Source organism: Acomys minous (genome assembly GCF_964271855.1).
Source record: "Acomys minous genome assembly, chromosome: 9".
Lineage (NCBI taxonomy): Eukaryota > Metazoa > Chordata > Mammalia > Rodentia > Muridae > Acomys > Acomys minous.
Window position 1 is genome coordinate 82,473,829 of NC_140490.1, and position 25,880 is coordinate 82,499,708.

The 25,880-nt window shown below is 41.7% G+C and overlaps 1 protein-coding gene across 1 annotated transcript; it reads right to left on the reverse strand.

Moving 5' to 3' along the window:
* Positions 1–10,616: 10,616 nt before the first annotated feature.
* Positions 10,617–25,262, reverse strand: LOC311604963 (uncharacterized protein). Its single transcript, XM_084795233.1, has 4 exons — positions 25,122–25,262; positions 13,629–13,755; positions 13,364–13,427; positions 10,617–12,842 (listed from the first exon to the last, which is right to left on the reverse strand). The coding sequence occupies exons 1-4, from the start codon at positions 25,122–25,124 to the stop codon at positions 11,006–11,008; spliced, it is 2,031 nt and encodes a 676-aa protein (XP_084651359.1). The 5' UTR covers positions 25,125–25,262; the 3' UTR covers positions 10,617–11,005.
* Positions 25,263–25,880: the final 618 nt, after the last annotated feature.

Below are 25,880 nucleotides of genomic sequence, written 5' to 3' on the forward strand. Positions count from 1 at the left end.
ACCCTATGGATTCCAGGAAGTGAACTCAGGTCACGAGACTTGGCTGCAGAGACTTTTAAGCACCCTTACTAATAAAGGAACCAGACTCCTACATTTCTCCTTTTTGTGACATTTATGAGCAAATGGTTCTTGTTGAAATAAAAGAGTAAAGTCAGAGATCCTTTATAATGTGTTTTACCTTATTGAAATACATGTCACACAACAGATCTATCTGCAGTGAGAGATGAATACCCCTCCCCGATAACAGAATTCACCAAAATAGATGAATCAAAAACAGCCAGTTCCACCTATGGTCCTGGGGAAAAGAACTATTAATAGATCAATGAATCATACATATCTGGATCGTGAAGCCCTTCTGTACCATTAGCTTAGCCATCAATAAAATGAGTATTTGCCTGTGGAATGGCAGAAGGTTGGACAAGTCTTTTGCCCATCCCACACTTGGGATCAAAACAAAAACATGTTTAAATCCACTACACTTAAGATCAGATTGATGATCAAGCTCCTTGCCCAATGCTTCAGGGATCTTCAGGCAGCGGAGGGTCCTGTCTAAGAGAAGCTACAGCAAGGGCGCTGAGGGAATTGTCATTCAGACAGAAGTTGGTTGTGCTGTTTTTACTTTTGATTTTACTTCAGCAAGAAAAACATTCTGTGTGTGTGTGTGTGTGTGTGTGTGTGTGTGTGTGTGTAGGGGGGCACTCTTTTACTAATTTTAAAGTTTGATTGTCCAGTTTTGATCCTTCAAGAATTCGTTATCTCTTTTTCATGACTAATGACCTCATTATATTCCCTATTTGAAAAACAGTCAGAATGAATGACCAAGTGACCCAAAATTGAATCGAGATATTTCACCTTAGTTCATCTTCCTTTTCAATATTCTCTTTGGACTCTCTTCCATTCTTTTTTATCTAAAGGCTTTCTTCTGGAAACCAGGGATTATAATCACAAATCCCTTGCAAGAACTCTAATAGATGTAATCTTAACTCTTATGTCTTTCTTTCTTTCAAAAATGATGCACAGACTAGGCGTAAGGCAAAGCCTTCCCCGTCTTTCCCGCTCACTGCTCTCACCTTCTGGAAGGGTCCGCGCTCTCTTACCTCATTCCTGACTTCCAGTCCCTATTCCAGTCCCTGTCACTGCTCCAGACACAAGGGGACCTGGGAGAATGGCACCAATGAAAGAGCTGCACTGACGTCTGTGCAATAGTTAACAAAGCCTGAGTAACTTTATACTCTGAGATCAAAGAAATGTCACCTGAATAACAGTCTCATGAATTCAAGTTGTGTACAATGACAAGAAGAAGCACATATGTGGCAAAGAACGCTTCCACATGGATGCATATAAAGCAAAGTTTGGATTTTTACTTGTATAAGAAAAGCAATCAATAATGGGTCATCTCACCCACTCGTATCTGCTACACCTGAAAGGACCTCAAAAACGTATTCCAAGAACAGTTTTGTGATTTGAAGAAACTGAGGTCACAGGACTCTTCTCTTGTTTGCTGGGAGTGTTCTCACAAGCATTCAGAATTCTCATATGACTCAATTCCAGGACTGTGTTCTAGCAATAAGCAGAAACTATTTTTATTTTCTAAAACAATAACATATGCATGAAGAAGATATATTTTACAATATGGAGGTGTGCGCGCGCGTGCGTGTGTGTGTGTGTGTGTGTGTGTGTGTGTGTGTGTGTGTACAATAATTGCATATCTGGTATGCAGGGAAGCCAGAAGAGTGCATAAGAACTTCTGTGCCTGTAATTAAAAGCAGGTCTCAGCCATTGGGAGTGAGTGTCAGGAAACACAATTGGGCACCTGACAGGAGCAGTACTACTAAGTCAGGTTACAAGAACCCAAATATGGGGCTGGAGAGATGGCTCAGTGGTTAAGAACACTGCCTGATCTTCCAAAGGTCCTGAGTTCAATCCCCAGCAACCACACGGTGGCTCATAACCATCTGTAATGAGATCTGATGCCCTCTGCTGGCCTACAGTGCATGTGCAGGCAGACATCGTGTACATAATAGTAAATAAATAAATTTTAAAAAGAGAACCCAAATATGACATTATAATGCAGAAGATAAAGATGTCCCATAACTCATTCTGTCTTCTATCACTTGCAGGTGATGAAAGCTTCTGGTACATGGTCATTGAAGGATTGAATGGATATCTATTCCTTTGTAAATGTACGCTGCATATTGTTTCTCAATGTCTGTTACAGTATTTTGTATCTGTTCCGCCTACAAAGTAAATAACTGACACAGGGAGACTGAAACGTACTTTAAAGCTGCCAGCACTTCACCGGGCAGAGTCTGAACTGATTCTAATCTACTCCTAAACTAAACAAACTACTCTAAACCTTATAACACACATATATTCCAAGCACTTGCCACTATGACCCCTGGGCCAGTCCTCGTCAAGTCCCCACCGTCCTCCTCCAACCATCAAAAACCTTTTCCCTCTCTAACCGTCCAACTTTTTCCCCCCTCCAGGAAGTCCCGCCTTCCACTTCTTGTCCTTCTGCCCAGCTGATTGGCTAAACAGCACTTTATTGATGGTTGATACATTCACTCTGCATTCTTCCACAAATGTCATTTTAACACATTTCTCTTGATGAGCCTGACAGCAGATTTAGTTGAGTAGAGATGGGTCTAGATGTAGCCAACATTTGTTATTTTGTGGGTTCCTCTTTCTTGCATCCTTCTCCATGCCCTTTTATTCCACAATTCCAACACCCTAACACCAGATAGAAGAGGAAAAAAAAAGGATGGGGGTGGAAGGGTCATCATTATCCTTAGACTACTTCCTGCTGATTATGGGCATCGAGTTCCTTGGGGCAAGTTGATCTTCACCATCAGGAAATCCAATGTCTTCTTTTCTCATTTCTTCGCACATGACTACTTAACGAACCACAAAAGACAGCATCCAGCCACTAATCAGCAACCCAAACCACTCTTAGGGCCTTAGCAATTATATACCCTCTAAAAAGTCCCCCAGAATTCCAGATGTCACACGACTGCAGAAACTGTCTGCCTCTGTAAAAATCACGCCTCTTCTAGAGTACAAGGCAAATCGTAGTCACCTACTATGAAGCAGCCCCATATTGCACACCTGGGATTAAAACCAAAAAAATTTCCACAATATTTCTAGGTGTCTCAAAGAAACCAAAATAACAAAATTCTCACTACATTTTCCCCTTTCTGTTTTAAGCCATTAATTATGCTGTGTGCTTATAAAAAAAAAAAAGAAAATCCCAACCATTCGATTTTATGAATAAAGACTCAGGAGCCAGATGCTGGGGTGAAAACCTATTCAGAGAGGCAGAGAAAGCCCCCAGCTGACCTTCCTATTTAGATCACATCCCAGAGGGGGGGGAAAAAAAAGAGTTCATACAGAAGGAAAACCAAAACCACTAAAAGCCAAAGAACTTGCTAGCTCAGAGCTCAAAAGCCCCTACTTCTTATCACGAGTCTTAAATACCCTTCAACCCAAAGTCCCTTCTACTTTTTTTGTTTTTTTTAAGACAGGGTTTCTCTGTGTAGCCTTGGCTGTCCCAGACTCACTTTGTAGACCAGGCCGGCCTCAAACTCATGGTAATCAACCTGCCTCTGCCTCCCAAGAGTTATGATTAGCTGCTTCTACCTTTTAATCCCTGTCAGCTCATTTCTTGCTCTGCCTTTTGATCTAGGGTTAACTTTATTAACTCCTGTGCATAAAAAGCTCTTGGATTAGACATGTATCCTTGGGCTTGCTGTACCACACAACCATCTATTTACAATAAACAGACAATTCTTGGATTTAAGGTGTATGTTAGGGCTCAGTCACACCAAACAAGAAATAGGGTTTTACAGTTCACAATGTCAGGATTCACAGTGGGATCCAATATCCTGCAACAGCTGTGTGGAGTGGGAAATTAGAAACAGAGACATTTTCAAGGAAATAAGTGCTTTCTGGATCAGTGGCCAATGTTTTCAGAAGACCTCTTCTGCTCAGTTCTAATCTCTATTAGTTTTGATGGTCTCAACAGCTTTTCATTTCTGGTGGAAATATAAACAAACCTGCATCCCCAACACAAAACTTTCATGGACTTCAATTCTTATGTTAACACGTTTTTATAGTATATAGGCTGATTAAATTCTACAACCCAGTGTCTCTCTGCTGCTGTTGTGCTTTTCTTATTAACATTCAGAACATTTAAAGTTAATAGCACTATTTAGTCTATGTCTGGTGCTCTTTGTTCCTTTTTGTTCTGTTTTGTTCCTTTTTCTTTCCTGGTACAATTAGATATTTATATTTATTTATATTTATATTTATACAACTGCTTGTCCTGTAGGATTGTGTGGAATACCTATAATGTGCTTAATATTATAATATACAAAGAATTGATCCATCTTACTGGAAACACATGTGGAGGTATTATCAGTCTTTGTTTGTGCAGGTATCCCCATAATAACCATTATTTCCAGTAAATGTGTAACTACAGCATCAGCATTTTCAGAAACCAAAGAAGTTGTCCATTGAAACCCTGATTATGTATCAATGGTATTTTGTACAAACTTTAGTTTTCCAAATTCTGAAAGATAAAAAACATCCATCTGCCAGGTTTATTTATTTTGGTACACTTAGGATTACTTCTAGCAGGCAATGGAGTTTGGTTATATAAAGAACAAGTCAGACATTTTCCTATAATTTCATTGGCTTGTTGTCAGGTGACAGAATTAATTTTTCTTTAAGCCTTTACTCATAAAATGCTGTTTTTCATGAAAACTTGAAACAACACATTTCCTATTAGTCACTGGTCAATTTTTTAATTTCCTTATGACAATGGACCTGGCAAGCTGGTATGACACCAAATATGGGTGATATATAATGAATAGTTTCTATATTGGACTGCCTGTTGCAATAATAAGGTTAATTCTGAATTATTGGGAATAAATTCAACAGTTTCTACAAGCAAAACACCTGTTTCTGCACATTGAGAGTCAGTAATTATATTAGAAGAGTCAGGAAAATCTAATAATGCCATAAGGAATGTATGCAGCCCTGATTTTTAAGTGAAATATATGGGCATTGAATTCCTTTGCTCATTTTCTCTCACGTACAGCCTGTCATTCCCAACTTACTTGCATCTGAATAGATTGTATATGCTTCTGGAATTGGCATTCTCTTTACAATACATGGGAGAATCCAATGAGTTCTTTTAGGATATTTGTTATTAATTTCTCCCAAATAGTTGCTACAAGGTCTTTGCCAATCTTATTGAGTGCCATAAATGATATAATATTGGCATTAGTAAAGGCTACTGTGATTTTTCACTGGATCCATTCCTGACAATTGATATAGTCTTACTCTGCGTTTTCTGATTTTCTATTTAAGTCTTTAATTTTTTCTTGTGTGTGTGTGTGTGTGTGTGTGTGTGTGTGTGTGTGTGTACTAAGAAAATCCATTACATAATACTATCTTCCCTTTGCATAATGAACCCACAGAGAGAATGAAATGAAGGCGAAATAAATAAAATCCAATCAACTATGGGATCTATGCAGTCCACATACACATTTTTGCCGCCTCGTGTAAGAGGATACTAAAAACGTGATCTCTGAAATAAATTACTACGATAAGCTATGACTTAGGTGATAAAGAACGTAAAGGAATTCCAGCCTGGAAGAGATCCATTGGCTGAACTACTCTATTCACTGCTCCATCCCCGCCCCCCCCCTTTTTTTTAAAATAACAAATACAGGAGAATTCCATTGGGGTGGTAGACATATAAAGATATGCTGAGCCTCCAGCTGCTCTTGTACCCTCTGCTCAAGTGCCTGTTATTTTTCCTTCATTATGGGCCACTAATCTACTGAAACAGGCTTGTTAGTCAACCATATTAAGGGGTAGGGACATTGGCACTTCAGCAGAGCCACCACACCCCTTATAAATTTGGAAACTCAATCCCTGGGATATACTGTGTTTAGATAACTGGCACAGCCTGGGTCTGCTTTTTATAACATATATCAACATGTTTCCTAGAAGCACCTACCAGTTCACCCCAAATTTCTCATGGGATGTCTCTGGAATTGCAGGGATATTAATCTGCATACCCTACTGTTGTAAAAGATCGCTTCCCCATGAACTTACAGGTATGTCAGCCACATAAGGTTTTAACTTTCCTATTCTAGCCACACGTTTATCTCCTTGCACACCATGTTTTATCTGAAGTAACTTTCCAATTCCTAGAAACTGTGCATAATCTTTTCAAGTGGCCATTCTGAATTCCAAGACTTTTGTGAAATGAGTTACATGAGCTCTTGCTATGACCAGACCTTCTATTTCAATACCACTTGCTTGCAGTTTCAGTTTTAGCCTCTGATGGTTAACATTGGTTTTCCAGAACACACATTTCCCAGTACGTCCAACCCCTCCTGTTCTTTCTACTGGAGCAGCTTTGCCTTTGCTGTAGGTAGGCAGTAGCAGCTGAGCAACAGGATCACCTGCATTAACTTGCATCTCTTTTTTTCCACAGGCCATAATTTTATTTCCATTCTGGAAGCCTCTATCTATAACTCATGGAGGCACAATGAATACTTGGAAAGTCGATCCACTCCTTCCCAAGATCACGTCTACTGTCCTTGTAGGCGAAGGACCCTAAACTCCAATAGATATTTTATAACATTGAGTTTTGGGGGATAAAGTAAGATGTTTATCTATTGCCAAGTCTACAGCAACACTGCCTTCAGTAGTGCGCATTAGATCTGCAATAATTAGCCAGGCTTTTCTGCCTGCTTCTGATTTTCTGGCTGGCAAGAGGCAAGAGGCAAGCCTGGCCCCTAAAGCTGTTTACCAATGATAAGAAATTGCTTTGGTTACCTCTCTTGGACCTACACTCATTAGTCCCATAGCAATCCATGCCACAATGCCTGCACACCCCTGGACGCCTAGGCAGTTTTCCTGGTTTATCTTCAGAAAACAACGTTTCCTTTAGAGATGACTTGGTCACTTTTCCAGTGCAAAGTACCATATTTCTTACAGTTAACACTCTGGGCCTTTAAGATCTGAGACCCTTAGGGGCTTGATCACAATGTCTTTGTATGATCATATTTCCTACAATTGAAGCACACGGCATTTTGATATCAGAGACCTCTAGCTGTAGCTTGACCTATGATATTAGCACAGTATACATTGGAACCAATTTCAATTGTATCATTTATACACTTACCCATGTGAGCTACCCACACATTTAATGCTCTAATAACTCTTTTATATTTAGTACTCATTTACATTTGCATTTTTGTATGTCAAGGTTTTATTTATCAGGGTCTGATATGGCTTTTTTCACAGCTGTGATGAATCTTTGTTTAAAAAAAAAAATCAGTGAAGGTTTCTTCAGAGCCTTGTATAATCTTAGTAAAGGAGTTATTTACAAAGGCTCAACTTTGTCCCAAGCTCTTAAAGCTGCTAAGGGACACTGTTCTATAGTAGAGCCATCACATTGAATCTGTTGAAGAAAAAGAAAAACAAGCAAAACACAACCAGGAAATCTCCTTTGGGAGGAAACCAGGAATTATCCCAGTAGTGGCAGTCACAGTACATATTTTTTGCTGGCATTGGGAAACAAAATATCTATTCCTTCTTCCTCTACAGCATTTGAAATCAAAATTTCCATTGTGCCTAGCCCTACATCTTGGTGCAACTTGTAGGTGTTTGCTACTTTGTGGGTTTACTTGTAAAATTAATGTATCTACTTTCTATAGCAATCGTAACCCTCTTCCCCTCCTCCCCCTTTCTAGCCCCTGTTCCTCAGATAAGGGGAGCCTCACGCCAACCCACCCAAGCTGATCAAGTTGCATCAGGATTAAGCACATCTGCTTACCCTGTGGCCTGCCCAGGTAGCCCCACCAGGGGAAAGTGATAAACAAACAAATGAACAAAAACAAAACCAAAACAGGTTGCTTGTTCCCTACCTCCACTAGAAGACCTGCCTAGTTAGAGGGTGTTCTCTCCAGTCTCCATAACCACTGCTAGAAGGAGTCTCAGTTACAGCCACCCCCATGTCCTTCTAGAAGCCTGTCCTGTTCTAGGCCTCCAGCTTTTCACAGAAGTGCCCCTACCCCTGGTTTGCCTTTCCTCTGCAGTCCCTTTGCCCTTGTTCTCCCCAGTTGCGGGTTCTCCTTTCTTCCACCCCTCTCCACCTCTTCTTCTTCCACCCTTCCTTCTTCTACCATTTAAGCCGCTTAACACTAGATATTAGGGGGGAAAAAAAGGATAAAGGGCAAAAAGGGCAACAGTGTCATTAAACCACTTCCTACTGACTAGGGGCATCGAGTTATCTGGGACAATTTTGATCTTCACCATCAGGATATAGAATTTCTTCATTTTCTTCTTATTTCTTTGTGCATGACTACTTAACAAACCCTAGTCAACATCCAACACTAGTCAGCAACATACAACACCTCTTAGGCCCTAGCATTTATACACCCTCTGAAAAGTCCCCAGAATCCCAAACATCACACAACTGCAGAAACTATCTGCCCCTGGCAAGAACAAACCTCTGCTAGAATATGAGACAATGCATAGTCACCTGCTGTGAAGCAGCCTCGTATCGCCACATCTGGCATTAAAACAAAAACGTATTTGTGTTTTCTAAAGGAACTAACATTGCATAATTCTCAGTAAACCCCTTAAAAATATTAGAAAAAGATCGCTAATAGAAGATATGGTTGTTTGGTTTGGGATGGTTTTTTGTTGTTTTGGGGTTGTTTGGTGTTTTGGGTTTTTTTTTTTTTTGAGACAGGATCTCTCTACATAGCTATGTCATCCTGGAACTCACTCTATGGCCTATAATTCAGAGAAATACACCTGCCTGTCTCCCAAGTGCTGTGAGTACAGGTATGCGCCATTTACCCAGGTGAGATTTTTTTTTAATGACCTATCTTTGAGTCATAGAATGAAAGGATAATATAAGATCTGAACAGGAACACTCATTCTTTTGACAAAAGAAACATTTCTTGGAATACTGCAATGTATTAATTAGTACTGGTAAATAATTTCGTATAGTTTCAATATTTGATTATTTTCTTTCCTTAATTTCGTGCTTAATAATTTTTATTTATTCTGGTTTTGCAAGATAGGGTTTCTCTGTGTAATAGCCCTGGCTGTTCTGGAACTCTTTTTGTAGCCCAGGCTGGCCTTGAACTTACAAGAGACCCTGCTGCCTCTGCTTCTGAAGTTCTGGGATTAAAGGTGTGCACTAGCACACCCAGCATCTTTAATACTTTATACCTGTGTGTATGTATCTGAGCTATAGTTTCCATGTGCCAGTCAAGTCCCTATTTCCTCTAGGTGTGTTCTTGAGATCAAACCCAAGTACTCAAGTTTTGGAGCAAGTGCTGTCAACTACTAAGGGAACTGGTTTGCCCTTATTTTAAAAAAATGTGTAGGTACGTGCTGTTGTGTATGTGTGCATATGTCATAGTCCAAGTGTAGAAATCAGAGAAAACCATCTATGTGTAATCTAGGTCTCCCAGAGAATTCAGGTCATCAGTCTTAGTAGCAACCACTTTCGCCCACTGAGACAATTCCCTGACATTCATTTGTGTTTCAGAGAAAGTGTTCAGAAAAAGTATATATTCCTTAGAATAAACTAACAGAATTATAAATTTTGTTTTTATTTCCTCAGATGAGGGAATGAGATGAGAGCCATACCCAAGATTTAGGCACACATGGCTTAGGCTGAGCCCAGAGCATTTCTGTCTGACTATCCCTAGGCCTAGGCCTGGAAGTTTCTAGCCTTCGTACAATCTAATTTTTTTTTTTGGTTTTTCGAGACAGGGTCTCTCTGTGTAACCTTGACTGTCCTGGATTCGCTTTGTAGACCAGGCTGGCCTCGAACTCACAGCGATCCGCCTGCCTCTGCCTCCTGAGTGCTGGGATTAAAGGCATGTGCCACCACGCCCGGCTACAATCTAATCTTTTAAGAGCTCATACCTTGAAGGTTTCAGCTTCCAGCCTCCTGTTTGCTAATCTAGGCCTAGAATCTTTTCAGACTCCAAGACTTACTGCTGAATAAACTCACCCTTTCCAGTTCTTTCTAAGTTCTGGGTGGCTGGCTCAATTTGCTGTTCTGGCTCAAAACTCCTCACCAAGCTGACTGATTCAGACTGGCTTCTCTCAGCTTCTCAATGAATTACTCTGCTACAAAACAACAACAACAAAAATTCCTCTGAACTCCATGAATAGAACTGAACTCAACCAAATTGCACCAAAGTGTACTGCAGTATTGCATGAACTCTACTGTATTCCTCTACAGTACTCTCCTCCTCTGTACTAAAATGTCTTCACGGACTCTTTGCTCTTCTCCTGCATTGCTCTTAGGTAGCTTCTCTTTCCTGTTTGTTTTGTAGGAGTTGGGTGTATCCTATCTCTTACTTATTCTGTCAAATCTTTCTGTGATTCATCACTTCGTCTGTCCCTCAATTAGACTTCATTGTTTGGGATTAAACATGTATCTGTATTCCAGCTGGTTCACACAGACCTATGTCTTTGATGTGATCCCTTGCAGAGCAGCCATGTTGATGGATTAAAATTCCTCTACACATAACCCATAAAAATGGATGACAGTATAATTATAATTTTCATTTACAAATGTTTTATTACTCAAGATATTCTGTGCTCTTCTACACTTGGATGGCAATTTGTATACAATCTGAAAAATAGAAAACATTTTAAGGATGAAGTGGTTCTACTAATCTTACATATGAGGACCAGTGACATGGTTTAATGGGGGAAAATGGGCTAGGTGTGTAAGGCTTTATTGCATTTATTAGATTCATCCATCTCTCTCCATTAGAAATTCTTTCATGCCCTTGAGAAAGACTGTAAAATGCAGAGGCACTTTCACATTGATTACATTTGCAGGGCTTCTGTCCAGCAGCACATCATTGATGTCTTTAAAGATTACACTGACATGCCAACGCTTTAATGCATCAAGATTACACTGATGTGCCGAAGCTTTACTGCATCAATTACATTTGTAATGTTTCTCTGCAGTATGACAGTTTTTGTGATTATGAAGACTACTCCAATACGCAAAGGCTTTACCACATTGATTACATTCATACGGCTTCTCTCCAGTATGACTTCTTTCATGTATACAAAGATTACTGCGACATGCAAAGGCTTTACCACACTGAGTACATTCATACGGTCTCTCTCCACTATGAGTTCTTTTGTGTATTTGAAGATAACTATGACTTGTAAAGAGTTTCCCACATTGACTACACTCATAGAGTTTCTTTCCAGTATGCTTTCTTTCATGTATTTGAAGATGACTGCGACGTACAAAGGCTTTATTGCACTGACTGCATTCATAAGATTTTTTAACAGTATTAGAGTTTTCAATAGTATGACGTTTTTCATGATTTCGAAGACTGCTACGACTTGCAAAGGCTTTACCACATTGTTTACACTCATAGGGTTTCTCTCCACTATGGCTTCTTTCATGTATTTGAAGATGACAGCGACGTGCAAAGGCTTTACCACATTGAATACATCCATAAGGTTTCTCTCCAGTGTGAGTTCTTTCATGAATTTGAAGACTACTACGTAGCAGAAATGCTTTTCCACATCGATTACACTCATGGGGTTTGTCTCCAGCATGACTTCTTTCATGTACATGAAGATTACTGCGACATGAAAAGGCTTTACCACACTGAGTGCATTCATATGCTTTCTCTCCAGTATGAGTTTTTTCATGTATATAAAGATTACTGCGATATGTGAAGGCTTTACCACATAGAGTACACTCATATGGTTTCTCAAGGGTATGATATTCTTCATGATTTCGAAGACTTCTACGACGTGCAAAGGCTTTACCACATTGATTACATACATAGGGTTTCTTCCCAGTATGAATTATTTCATGCCTGTGAAGATCACTGCTATATGCAAAGGCTTTTCCACAGTGATTACATTCATACGGTTTCTCTCCAGTATGAATTCTTTCATGCATTTGAAGACTACTACGACGTGCAAAGACTTTATCACAGTGACTACATCCATAAGGTTTCTCTCCAGTGTGAGTTCTTTCATGTATCTGAAGATGACTGCGGCATGCAAATGCTTTACCGCATTCATTGCAATCATAGGGTTTCTCTCCTGTGTGAGTTCTTTTGTGTATTTGAAGATTACTGCGACAAGCAAATGCTTTACCACATTCACTACAATCATAGGGTTTCTCTCCTGTATGAGTTCTTTTGTGTATTTGAAGAGAAATGCGACCTACAAAGGCTTTACCACAGAGATTACATTCATAGGGTTTTCCTCTAATATGATATTTTTCATGTTTTCGAAGAGTATTGAAATTTGCAAAGGTTTTATTGCATTGATTACACTCATAGGGTTTCTCCGTAGTATGACTTCTTTCATGTTTGTGAAGAATACTGCGACATGCAAATGCTTTACCACATTTAAAGCAATCATAGGGTTTCTCTCCTGTATGAGTTCTTTTGTGTATTTGAAGATTACCGCGATATGCAAATGTTTTACCACATTCATTGCAATCATGGGGTCTATCTCCCGTATGAACTCTTTTGTGTATTTGAAGAGAACTGTGACTTGCAAAGGCTTTACCACAGTGATTACATGCATAGGGCTTTTCTCTATTATGATTTTTTTCCTGTTTTTGAAGACTACTGAAATTTGCAATGGCTTTACTGCGTTGACTACACTCATAGGTTTTCTCTTCAGTAGGGACTCTTTCACATATTTGAAAAGAAACGCTACTTGCAAACGTACAATGCTTCTTTCTGTATCCCCTATGCTCACAATGCTTGTATCCACAGTGACAGACATTATACCTATTAAAGGAGAAATAACAAACATGTTTTCACAGTGCATTCACACAGGTTAACTTTTTGTTCCCTACGGACATGAGCTATAGGGATTAGGAATTTTCCACAACAACTTTGTTGCCTCCCATGAACTGTTCTTCTCACTAAACTGTAGAAAATCACTATAAGTATATGAGTAACACTAGCTTTACTATGAACTATATGTTTATAAAAGGCCATGTACATATATTGATCCCCTAATCAATGTGTATACTTTTCATGATGCTTGAATAGTGTGAAACTAAATGGACGGACAGTTGTCTTGGGGCTAAGGACTAAAACGATATCATGTGTTAAGATGTTTCCTTGTCTTGTTTCTTAGAGGAATGTGTTACAAACATAGGTCAGCTACTTGAAATTGAAGCACATGGTTTTGTGAGAATTTAATAATCATCAAGATACATAAAGCTGTGCTTTTCTTTAAAACTTCAAGGGACATTAAAACATTTTCACTGATGCATTTGTAACACCTTGCTCATGAAATTTACCTTCCAAGTCTTCTTCTAGCACCTTCACGGTGTTCTTGAATATACTGGTCTTGCAATTTGTAGCCTAAAATGTAGCATCAGAAAATTTATGATATATTATTAGATATCTGAAAATTTTAAGTTAGTACCAATGGTGAATCTGAGAATCACATCTGATTATTCACCATATTCTTCCTCTTTCACAACTGAAGTCAAAGAAGTGCACCAATAACCAAGAAATACTCGTCCACTTGTTTAGAGAGTGAAGGACATCTAACACTCTTACCTATCACAGTGAGGTTCCAGTAGGTTTCCAGCATCACATCTTTGTAGAGATTCTTCTGAGAAGGATCCAGCAAAGCCCACTCTTCCCGAGAGAAGTTCACATGTACATCCTCATAGGTCACTGCAGCCTAAAATATCCCATACATAGAAATGGTCAGACTTACTGCCTCATAAACGTACATTTCATTGAGAATATATTTAAATAAATCTGGGTGCTACACACGTTTATTTCATATCACAGAACTTCAAATGCAGTCACCAAGACATTTTAGAAGGAAAAAGAAAAGGAGAAACATGCCTCTCATTTCTGGGCCCATTGGCATTGCAAGAGAAATGACAACTAACAGATAATATAGAGAAAGACTCAAACAGATCAACAGTATTGAGGATATATTAGCAAGATTGCATCAAAATCCCTAACTTCAAAAAAAGGACGGACAAAATGGATGTTTTGTTGCACACCTTTAAACCCAGACCTCAGGAGACAGAGACAGGTGAATTTCTGTGATTTCTAGCCCAGGCTAGTTAATCTATGTAATGATTTCCATGACAGAGCTACATCATGAGACCCAGTCTAAAAACAAACAAAAACAAAAATGAAACAAACAAACAGAAAACACAAAAAGGATAGAAAGCACTCAGGGACTCACTCAAAATTCATCCAAAGAGTTAAATATTCACTCTAGTTCAGTATTAGTCTATCCAAAAATTTGCAGTGCCCATTTTAAACCATAGGAAGAATATAATATTCCTTCAAATGAATGCATTTTAATAAGTTACCGACAGATCAAATAGTTATCAAAAATGGTAGAAAACAAATAAATGGTAGAAAAATCAAAACTAAAACCAAAACCCCAAACATAAGGAAGAAGTGGGAAGGATTGTAAGCTTTGTCCCAGGTAAAAGCAGTCTTGGTGGGCTTTGCTCCTTGGAAACACCATGGATAGACTGAATGGAAGTGGGGGGGGGGTGGCCTCCAGTTGGGCTATTGTGTTTCTAATTGAACATCAATGGAGGCAGGGATCCTGACCCAGACTGGCCATTACAAGCCCGAGGGAGATGCAGGCGTAGGAGAGAGAAGAAGGCTATATCTTTTGGAGCAGGATTGCACGTGGATTTGGGAAGAGACCAGCTTACAAGCCCGACCAGCTGTAAGGCCAGAGACACCTGGGGATCCGTGCCGTGGAACAGACCCCAGAAGGTTTACTCTTGTTTCCCTTTAACCCTTTTTCCTTCTTGTATAGGACTGTTGGATTGTATAATAAAGTCCAATTGTTAAGAAACAGAGCCAACAGGAAGAAAGATGGGTCAACAGTTAAGATCACATGTTGCATGTGCAGAGGACCTGAATATATCCTAAACACTTATTTGGAGGCCCAAACCATTCATAACTCCAGATCAAGAGACTCCAACTCTCTCCTCTGTCTTCAGTGAACACCAAGCACACAAGTGGTACACATCCATATATATATATGTATGCTTGTGTATGAAAAATAAACATGCTCATTTTTTTTTTTTTTGAGACAGGGTTTCTCTGTGTAGCCTTGACTATCCTGGACTCGCTCTGTAGACCAGGCTGGCCTTGAACTCACAGCGATCCACCTGCCTGTGCCTCCCTAGTGCTGGGATTAAAGGCGTGCGTCACCACGCCCGGCGGGCATGCTCATTTTTTTAAATAAAAAAATATACAAAGGTAAGGAGAGTGTTCAAGATTTTCAATGCAGTGATTCTGATCACTCAGTATTTATGTCATGAATGCATGTCATCCTGGCGAAAAATTAATACCCCCTGGTAAAGTTCAAAAGTCAAGATGTGAGTAAAGCTCAGCATAAAAGTAAATGCTTGACATGTACAAAAATCTCATGCCAACAGCCAAAAATATAAGGGGAAAAAAAAAGGCTAGAAACATAGCATAACAGGGAAAAGCAGTTCCTTTTTTCCCTATATTATGGTTTTTAGGGATCAAGACTGTAATGGTGATAATAGTATGGGGTGCATGAGAAAGAAGTGGGTTGCTCAGTTTGAACCACAAGAAAACACACAAAGAAGACCAAGTGTGGTGAAGGTATAAACACTGAAAGTCCAGCTGCAGAGACTAACTTCCTCCAGAAGGGATCCTCCTCATAAAGGTTCCATACACACCCCCAATGAAAGCCACAGAAGTGAGACAAGTGTTCAAAGATATCATCCTACCTGGGACATTTTCCACTCAACCCATCCCATTTCTGTACTGGTTATGATAGGCTCTCAGTGAACCCATAATATGGGTTCTAAGATCTCCATATTATGTTACAGTCTCAACACTGTTCCAACGTTTATTTATTATGTATACATTGTTTTGCCTGCATGTACACATGCATGCCAGAAGAGGGCACCAGATCTCATTATAGATAGTTGTAAGCCACCATGTGGTTGCTGGGAATTGAACTCAGGACCTCGGGAAGAGCAGGTATAACCTCTAAGCCATCTATCTCTCCAGCCCTTAAGGCAAGATCTTGACTGTGGCATCATGTTAAAAAAAAAAAAATTCTTCCCAACACATGGCACAGAATACACATTTTCTTTTAAATAAAGTAAGAAAAGATTGGACTAAACAAGACAGAAAGCTCGCTGGGAAAAAGCCAAGTCCTACAGCTCTTTGTCAGACACCTGGGATTTCCATTTCAAAGGACTTACATGGCTCTTTCTCTCTGCAGCTTCTCATCTTTGCTCATGGTTTCATAAAACAGGGCAAATGCCATGTGACTTCCTGGCTACTGTAAGCACACGACATAAATCAAGTGGCAACACCTATATCCTTCCTGGTGTCACTGAGCCATAAGGAGATCACTCCATTAATACCAAGAAGGAGACGTCAGACTACCATGCTGTGTGTTTGCTTCACCTGATGTCTTTACTGGCTGCCCCAGCCTGAGGAGAAGTTCTCTTAGCCATGTGCCTCCAACCAATAGCCCCGTGCCAGAGGAAGCTCCTAATGCTCCACAATGCTTAGACTTCAAAGAGTCCCGTGAGTTTGCATCAGCCTAGAGAGCCAGCCTGGGGAAAGCGCACATCCCACAGGAACTAAAAGAACAGACTGCTGGATGGTAGACAAGCTGCGGCCAGTGAGTAGCTATGAAGGCTGGAGGCTGCAGATAAAAGGCTACATCTTGATGCCTGACCTGATGCCCCTGTTGGTAATCTATATGCCTGCTTTTCCCTAAGACATTCACGACTGCTCTGTCTCACCTGTGATGTCCTTGTGTCTGCACAAGCACGCCCTAAGAACCGGTAATTTTATTTTGATTTTCTCAGTTGCTCTGACATAAAAAGCTATGGAAAAGGAACATTCTAACATTGTTTCCTTCTCAATTATTTTAGATGTTTTCCGTATTCTCTAACCCATAGTCCTTCATGTGGGAGTGAGTACTTAATCCCAGATTGCATTGGTCAGGGTGGGGGTGAGGGGGTGGGAGTGGGAGAGAGAAAAGGGATCTCAGAGTCCCAATCCCCCCACAGGCTCTACCTGAGGACTGTCATGTAGTCCTTGGGGAAATTACAGGCCCAGTAGACTCTGTTCCGCAGGCACCTGGGATTCCTCCCTAGGTAAATGAGGTATCTCACAATTTCATATAACAGCTCATCATCAAAAACAGGAGAGGGCAGACACTCCAGCAAGGCAGGAACCTCGAAGAAGAACCTGATGAGAGGGCATTGGAAGAGTCTGCTTACCGTGCATTAGTCTGAGCACTCCAGTGTTGCCTAGGAGTGCATGAATCTGCTGTATCCAGCCCACGCAGCAAGCGCTTACGTGCTGGGACTGCAGAGGTCCTCCATCCTCAGGACTCACCCTTCCCAACCCTAATTACCGAGTCTCTCTATGCAGAAAGAGTTGCTTTGCATATAGAGATCGCTGAATTTGTTCCTGATTGCTTAGAATTAACTTTGTTCTTTATGCAATTGCAACAGGCCATCAGAAGACTAGACAGACAACACAAAAAAATACAGCTAGCTTTCCTGGGATTTGGCCAACATGCTAATTTTCATAGGGTACCCAAAAGATATCTTTGCTTCTAGACAAGTAATTTTAAGAGCATAACTGCCCCATTCTCAAAATGTGGGATGGATCTTTTGGTCCTCTGGTGTGTTATAGTTGTTCGTTATTGTCTAGGGTGGTTGGTTGTTATTGGGTATGGTCAGGGAGGAAACAAAACACAGCTTAACTCAGGGATCTCTCTCCTTTATGTTCCTTTTCTCTTATCTAATAAAGGGGGGGAAGGGAATAATATTACATTTTTAAAAATTTAATACAATGTATTAATGTATATTGGTAGAAATTTAAGGTTGTTTTGCTTAATTATTGTATCTTGATAGAAATATAAGGTTATTTTGACTATTGTTTGATATACTATATGCTGGGGACGGGCTATATAGCCAATGTTCAGCCATCTTGTCGGAGCCTAGGCCCCTATTTCTCCAGCAGTCTGCCATTTACCAGCTGACCCTGTCGTGGTTTGGCAGTTAGACTAAAGATAAGATTTAGACGGAGCCACCCTACTGTAGTTTAACAGTTAGATTAGATAAAGATAGCAAAATATTCAGTGTGGCAGGACGTTGTGACCTGCTTGGAATTCCTCACATCTTGAGATAGCCTAGTGTTGGGTTGCCATAGCAATATGCTTCCCTGCCCCTTGCCTTATAAAACTCTGTGAAATTTCTCAATAAACAGGGTTTGATCAGAATGCAGACTTGCCCCCTTCTTCGTGTCTTGTGCTCTGTCCCTATACAGGAAAAATTTCCTCCCGAGCGTTAGTCGAACCCCAGCAGGCCAGGGCAACTATACATAAGCAGCTTATTTAAAATGTGATGTAAAGTTCTAGTTTTATGGTTCACATAATCATTTCTATTATGTATAGAGAAAGAAAATTTTATAAAGTATTGTACCTATGTAATTCTTAAAACTGCAATGTTAATTTCTAGTTTCTTTTGAAAGTTGCTATCACAACTGTTTAGGATCATTAGAAATGTATATTAGCAGCTGACAATCAAACTCATGGTCTTGTTAGATACCAGTTAACTTAATTACAAAATATGTTTCCTAGGTTGACATTAAACAAATAGCTAGAAACAAACAATTCAGATAAGATAGACGGTCTTCAAAAATCTCTGAGATCTATAGAATATAGCACTTAAATTTTTAGTAATTTAAGGGTTTTATTGACATGAAATGGGTCTGTTCCTGGCAGCACCCCATTCTACTTCAAAGAGCATCAAAACCTTCATATGAGGCAAGCTAGCCACTGGGGTGGGGGTGGGGAGCTGGGGAAGGATGCCCTTCGGTGCAGGAAAGTCAACTACTGGGCTTTGCAAGGACAAGGTAGGCAAGTCATTTTTAATTCCTGCTGCACAGAAAAGTCTGTCAGATATTCTGAGCCAGAAGGCTGAAGATGATGCTCCAACATTATAGAGAAAATTTGGGAGATTGTCCAGGCCTCCAAATATCTCTCTCATTTCTATACTTTTGGAAGCTCTTTGCCTGTACTTGCTACATATTTAGGTAATATTTTTCCTTCTTAGGTCTCTGATGGGCTTGAAGACTAGACAGTTATAGTCTCACAATTAAACTTAAATTGCTTAAGATGACAGAAATTGATATATGGAAAATTAACCAAAGATACCAAAGATATAAACATAAATCTTAGCTGATAATTTTTGTAATTGTTATTCCTACATACTGTTTGCTACTGTAAGATAAAGAGCCTTTTGTCATACTAAAAGGGGGAAAATGATGGCATAAAGTCAATGTGTAATTCAAATGCTGATTTCTGTATCCCTCATACCTAGTTGCAAGCCTTGTTCTGAGAATCGCCTGCCTCAATGTCCTATAAAATCTGCTCCCCAATTGTACCTTGAATGCCAATAAAGCAGCTTAGCGTCAGTCGCTGAGCAGGGTCGGGCTTCCTGCCAGCCAGGGGAGAAGAAATTAGAGGAGGAAGCAGGAGATCCAGCCACAGGCAGAGGTGCAGGAGAGATGAAGAAGATTCAGCTGGAGGAAAGAACTAAAAAGCAAGAAATTTGGGGATTTTGGCAAAGATGGGGTCAGGATCACATAGCCGGTTAAGGACAGACTTAAAACTGCTCAAGATTGTGTTGTAAAGCTCTCTAAACAAATATAAAAGAGTCTCAATCATTTGTGCGATAGCCATGTTGAGAGAGAGAGAGAGTAGCAGTAACAAACACAGTTATAGAAAAATGACATCAACAACAACAACCAATGAGAGCGATCAGCAGACAGGCTAACGATGAGAATAAAACAGCAGCAGGACACGCCCAGTCAGTTGTGGGTCTCCACCCTGCACCTTGTGCTCTTCTTCCTGCGCTAAGATGCTGCAGCTCTGGGAGTAACAGTGACTCACGCGGTGGCGTGTTTCCTCAAAGGAAGGATGCATAGGCCTACCAGCACTTGTGTTTGCTAACGTCTCTAGTGATGAATGATGTAAGTCACCATTTCCCACAGAGCAAGAACAGCAACAACCTCTGTGTCTCCGGTTCGGCCTCACTTCAGCGCAGAAGGGACTTGGCTTCTCTTCATCTTCCACTTCTCCACTACCCACTTGCTCACTTCCTTTTCTCCCATCACTCCCCGGCCGACTTACTCACTTCCTGCCTTTGGGGACATGGGTGCAGTCCTGAGGTGTTGTCTCTGCTGTACCTGTTCTATCCCAGGCAAAGCCATCTTTAAAGGGGGACTATAGCCTGAGTTATTTCATGCTCCACTTGTATTTAGACTGAAGAATTTAACAGAGATTAATGGATTATAAATTTAGGGAAGACGGTCAAGGAAATGTTTAAACAAAATATTAGAAGTTTATCTATCCCCCAAGGGAGCTGAAACCCTCCCTAACTAACAGTCACTAAAAGTTTACTGATTTTACTGGTCAGTGTTGGCTCACATCTTCAATTCCAGCACTTGGGATCTCTGTGAGTTTGAGGCCAGACTAATCTACAGAGTGAGTTCCAAGAAAGCTAAGGCTACAGAGAAACCCTGTCTTGAAAAACCAGAACGGGGGAGGGTGAGGGGGTGAGGGTGGAGACTGGTCAAGAGATGGCCTAGCTATATGCCTAACATTCCAGTGAAGAAAGGTCACTGTACCCAGCAAGAAACTATCATAGCCAGGCGTGGTGGCGCACTCCTTTAATCCCAGCACTTAGGAGGCAGAGGCAGGAGGATCGCTGTTAGTTCGAGGCCAGCCTGGTCTATAAAGCGAGTCCAGGACAGCCAAGGCTACACAGAGAAACCCTGTCTCAAAAAACCAAAAAAATAAAAAATGAAAAAAAAAAAAAAAAGAAACTATCATATGAAGCAGAGAGACACACCTTAAATCATACTACTGCAATAGATGTAGTAATTGTTTTTTGTACTAGGGAACTGATACAGGATAATTAAATTAATTAATAGTACACAGGTACTCCCTTCCCACTGCAGTTTATTATTCCAACATAAGACAGGAAGCCAACATATTATTGAATGGTTTTTTTTTTTCAAAAGAGGGAAAAAGAAATATTTCCAAAAAAAAATCAAATGTGGGTCTCTTCCATTGAGTACAATTAAGGTCATTTTGTGAACAAGGAATTAAAATCTTTTTTCCTCTCCCCACCCAGTAATACCTTTGTCTACTCTAAGATCTCTGTTCTCCTTAGAGCAGTGCCTCTCTTCCCACTTCCTCCTTCATTTCCTATGCAGCAGTTCTTTTCAGAATACACAAATGAGTAAGATTGAAGACAGCCCATTACCAAAAAAAACAAAAAACAAAAAAAAACCAAAACCCAAACAAACAAAAAACCAAGGGAATATAGTCTCTTGATCAAAGTAAAGTTTGCCTTCTCCCGACACAACAGTTGGAGTGCTGGTCTCTTTCTTGGTCACCCTGAACTTACTTCTGACGTGCCCAAACAGAAAACAACCTTTAGGATAATTAACACCTGCCTCCTGCCACACAGGCTACTGCACACGAGGTGCAATCTGCCTGATCCACCTGCTCCACACCAGGGATTCCTGGGAAAGCAATGCAGCTCACATACTCAGATACATAGCAGTACAGGAGACTCACATGTTGGTCCTGGAGGAGAGAACCCTGGGGGGGGGGGGAACCCACCATCCTGCTGTTCACACGTCTTCCCAACGCAAGGCCAGCCCAGAGATCCTCTTTGGTAAGGGCCACCCAGCTACATAGGCCTCCCCTGCACTGTGGTCAGATATCCAGTGACTCACATTATACATTTTCCCAGCTCTGCCTTCCACCCCATGAACACACAGAGCCACTGTACTGCAAACTTGCACTGGAGTAGAAATTCTGTCAGTCTCCCAGAGGACTTCACATTTCTCCCTCAGTGTAGGGTCTCTAGCATGCACTAGAGCACGATGCCCAGTGCAGCCATTCCTTTACTGAACTAGGAAGTCCTGAAGCCAACCTGAGGTCAAATACAAGTAGGAACAATTAAAGCAAAAGGGAGCCATTAACTTGAAAGCAAGGAGGAGTACATAAAGGGACAGAAGAAGCCGGGTGTGGTGGCGCACGCCTTTAATCCCAGCACTCGGGAGGCAGAGGCGGGCGGATCGCTGTGGGTTCGAGGCCAGCCTGGTCTACAAAGTGAGTCCAGGACAGCCAAGGCTAACACAGAGAGACCCTGTCTCAAAAAACAAAACAAAACAAAAAATAAAATAAAAATAAAAATAAAGGGACAGAAGAAAGGGAAGGCCACAGGAAGTAACTGTGCTCTCAACAGATGACTTTAAAGCAGTGAAACAGGCCTCGTGATCCTGTGTGCTCAAGGGATTAACAATTCGCGTTGGAGCACACCAAGAATAACTCAAACCTTTTCCCCAGCCAGAAAACCAACAGGTCAGTTAGGCAGAGCCACACCAGTTTGTCCAACTCTTCTGTTCTGTGAACAGAACTGTAGGGAACTGTGGTGTAACTACAGTAGTTTGGCTTCTAGAAGGACATTCACTGTTTAGCCACATTCTTGTTTGCTCTGGTCTGTGGACCCTAAAAACAATATTTATCAGGACACTCATCGATCACCTAAAATTGATTACTTGATTACTATCTGATAATCCCAACTACAGGAAAAACTGGAAAACTTTCAACCTCGTTCCTGCCACCTCCCTTTCTCTGCTCTGATTACAAGACCTTACAAGTGGACAATGGACTCTGATTCAAAACTCACCATTAAAACCCTGGGCTCCCACAGGACACGCATTCCCTTGTCTCTTTTTCCTTTTTCACTGACTGGAATACTTGCATTCCCACCACTAAGTGGCAGAGGCAGTTTTAGGTGTTCAAAACGATTTTCAATGACACAGTGCAACTAAAGCCTTGCAAACCATGCTGAACAGTTTTGTGTCACCTTGACACAGGATGATGTCATCTGACAGGAGGGAACCTCAACTCAGAAAATGTCTCTACAAGATTAGGCTATAGGCAAGGCTGTAAGGCTTTTTTTTTTTTTTTTTTTTAAATTAGTGATTAATGGGGAGGAACTAGCCCACTATGAGTGGTGCCATCCCTGGGCTGGTGGCTCTGGGTTCTATAAGAAAGGCCTAGAGGGGGCTGGAGAGATGGCTCAGAGGTTAAGAGCACTATCTGCTCTTTCAGAGGTCCTGAGTTCAATTCCCAGCAACCACATGGTGGCTCACAACCATCTACAATGTGATCTGATACCACGTTTGGCCTGCAGGTGTACATGCAGGCAGAGCACTGTATACATAATAATTAATAAATAAATATTAAAAAAAAAGAAAAGAAAGGCCTAGAGAGCACTTCTCTAAGACCCTAGGGAGCAAACCAGTAAGCAGCACTCCTCCATGGCCTCGGCATCAGCTCCTGCCTCCAGGTCCCTGCCCTGTTTTAGTTCCTATCATGACTTCCATGCTGAACAGTGCTGTGAAAAGTGTAAGCCAAATAAATAAACCCTTTCCTCCCCAACACATTACTCTAAAAATGAATAAACGAATAACCACTTGAGGAAAACTGAATGAACTTCTTAATAACCGAGAAACATTGGAAAACAGAAGCAAGTAGAGATTAGAGCAGTGTTCTATATACAAAATGAAAATTTAAAATTGATACCAAACTAGTTTGAATGACATGACCTACATATTTGAGTGCCTGGTCATCAGGGCATGGCGCTGCTTAGGAGGTGTGGCCTTGTTGGAGGAAGGGTGGCCTTAGAGGAAGTGTGTGACTGGGGGCATAATTTGAATTTCACAGACCAAAGCCAGGCCCATTAACTTTCTCTGTTCACGCTGCCTGTCAATCTAGATGTGTAACTCTCAGCTACCTCTCCAGCTATGGAAACTCTTATTAATGAAAACACTTCATTGGGACTAGCTCACAGTCTGAGTTTCAGTCTGTGACCATCACAGGAGGAAGCATGGCAGCGTCCAGGCAGACATGGTGCTGGTGAGGGAGCTGGGCATTCTATATCACCATCCCCAAGCAGGAGAAGAGGGCAACTGTTGTTTTTAAATAAAATCTCAAATGTCTGATTTTACCAATAAAGACTCAGGGGCCAGATGCTGGGTTTGTAAAAGTCCCCTTTCCTTCTCTACGCGGTCATAAAAACCCTTCAAACTAAATGCCCCTCCTTTCTACTTCCTGTGTGTCTCTCTATTTGGCCTACAGACGTCCTGTCACTCTCTATGGCTTTTTCCCTGTGTTCATTCCCTGTCAACTGGCTGCTTCCTTGGACGCTGCTTGACCTATACTTAGTTGTACTTAATCCTGTTTACAAAAAGCTCCTGGATTAAAGCTGTGTGCTAAGGCTGAGACAAAAACGGGGTTTTCCAATACACAATCTGGGGGCTCACAGTGTGATCAAATATCCTATAATACAGGACTGTGTCACACTGGCCAGATTGAGCATACATAGGACCCAGAAGCCAGGCCCCACAACGACACACTTCATCCAACAAGGCCACGCCTACTTCAAGAAGGCCACACCTCCTAATAGTCCTACTCCCTACAAATCGAGCATTCAAATACATGACTCTATAGGGGACAAACCTATTCAAACCACCACCAAAGTCAGACGTAAAGCTTGGCTTTCGAAGATTAAAAATAGCCAAAAATAACAAAGTCTATTGACTTTAAAACAGAATGAGTTCTTTCCTGGTAGAAGGAATGTCCAGCGCAGAACTCCTAGAAGACACTAGAAGAACCAGGGCTCTGCCAGCCAGCAAATCTGCCTTCCCTGACAATGAAAGCTGCGCATGCGCGCGCCCTGCAGGACAAGAACAGCGTCCAGGCAGCAGCTCCCGCTCCCCGCGCTCTGCGCAGCGGCACCGAGGAGAACTAAGTCCCTGGGGGCCCCGCTTCCGCCCGGGAGCTGCGGGGGACAAACCGCGTCACTTCGGGCGCTGCAGTCGCCGCCGCCGGCTCCCGCACCCCGGGACGAGCCCCACGCGCGCTCCCGCGGCTCCTCCCCGCGTGGGGACGGCGGCCCCGCTCACCATGGCGCGGATCCCGAGCTCGCCCCGCTCTCCTCACAGCTCCCGGCCGCGGGTCACGGCGTGGCACACGGGACCCGAATGGCTCGGCCGACACGCACGTGACTCTGCGGCCTGGCGGACCGGAAGTGCCCGCCTCCATTCTGACTGACAGTCCTTTTCGAGGCCCTGATTGGCTAGTGAGGCCTGAGTGACAGGAGCAGCTCCCTTAGGGACAGAGTCACAGCACAGCGGTTCCCAGCCCTGGCTTCCTCCCCCTCAGGCACAGAGCTGTCCGGACCTGCGCAGTTGGGCATCGCGGTAGAACTTGCGCCTGGGCTGCAAAGTCGTCCTGCACTTTTCCTGCGCTCAGCAGGCGCTTCTCCTTGGTCTAGATATTTGCAGATCATTAAACAAGGCGCAGTGGAGCGATCCTTCTGCCTCGCAGCGGAAAGAGCCCCGAGTCTATGCAGGGCACATTTTAAACCACGTGATTGGCGTTCACCAGGCGTCAGCACCTAGGCACTGCTCACAGCTCTCTCAGCTGCACACTGTTAGCCAAACAGTACGCTTTCCCAGCCTTCTGCGGTGCCGCTGGTGTACCATGTCACCATCTGGGAGGTGGAGGCAGATTGGATTGGTTTCCAAAAGGTCCGCCTCTAACTAATCAAAAACGCTTAGGAAAATGGAAAATGGAAACAAAGGGATTACTGCACAGAAAGACAGGGCTTAGAAAGGAAGAGTTTGCAGACAAAATCCGCATAAAAAGGAATAAGAAAATAT

Bases quoted from the DNA above. Each gene is read 5' to 3' on its own strand.
- LOC311604963 (XM_084795233.1), bottom strand. The intron at 13,428-13,628 runs GTAAGAGTGTTA...GCTACATTTTAG, and splicing joins CTGGAACCTCACTGTGATAG to GCTACAAATTGCAAGACCAG. The intron at 12,843-13,363 runs GTAAATTTCATG...CTCCTTTAATAG, and splicing joins GCTAGAAGAAGACTTGGAAG to GTATAATGTCTGTCACTGTG.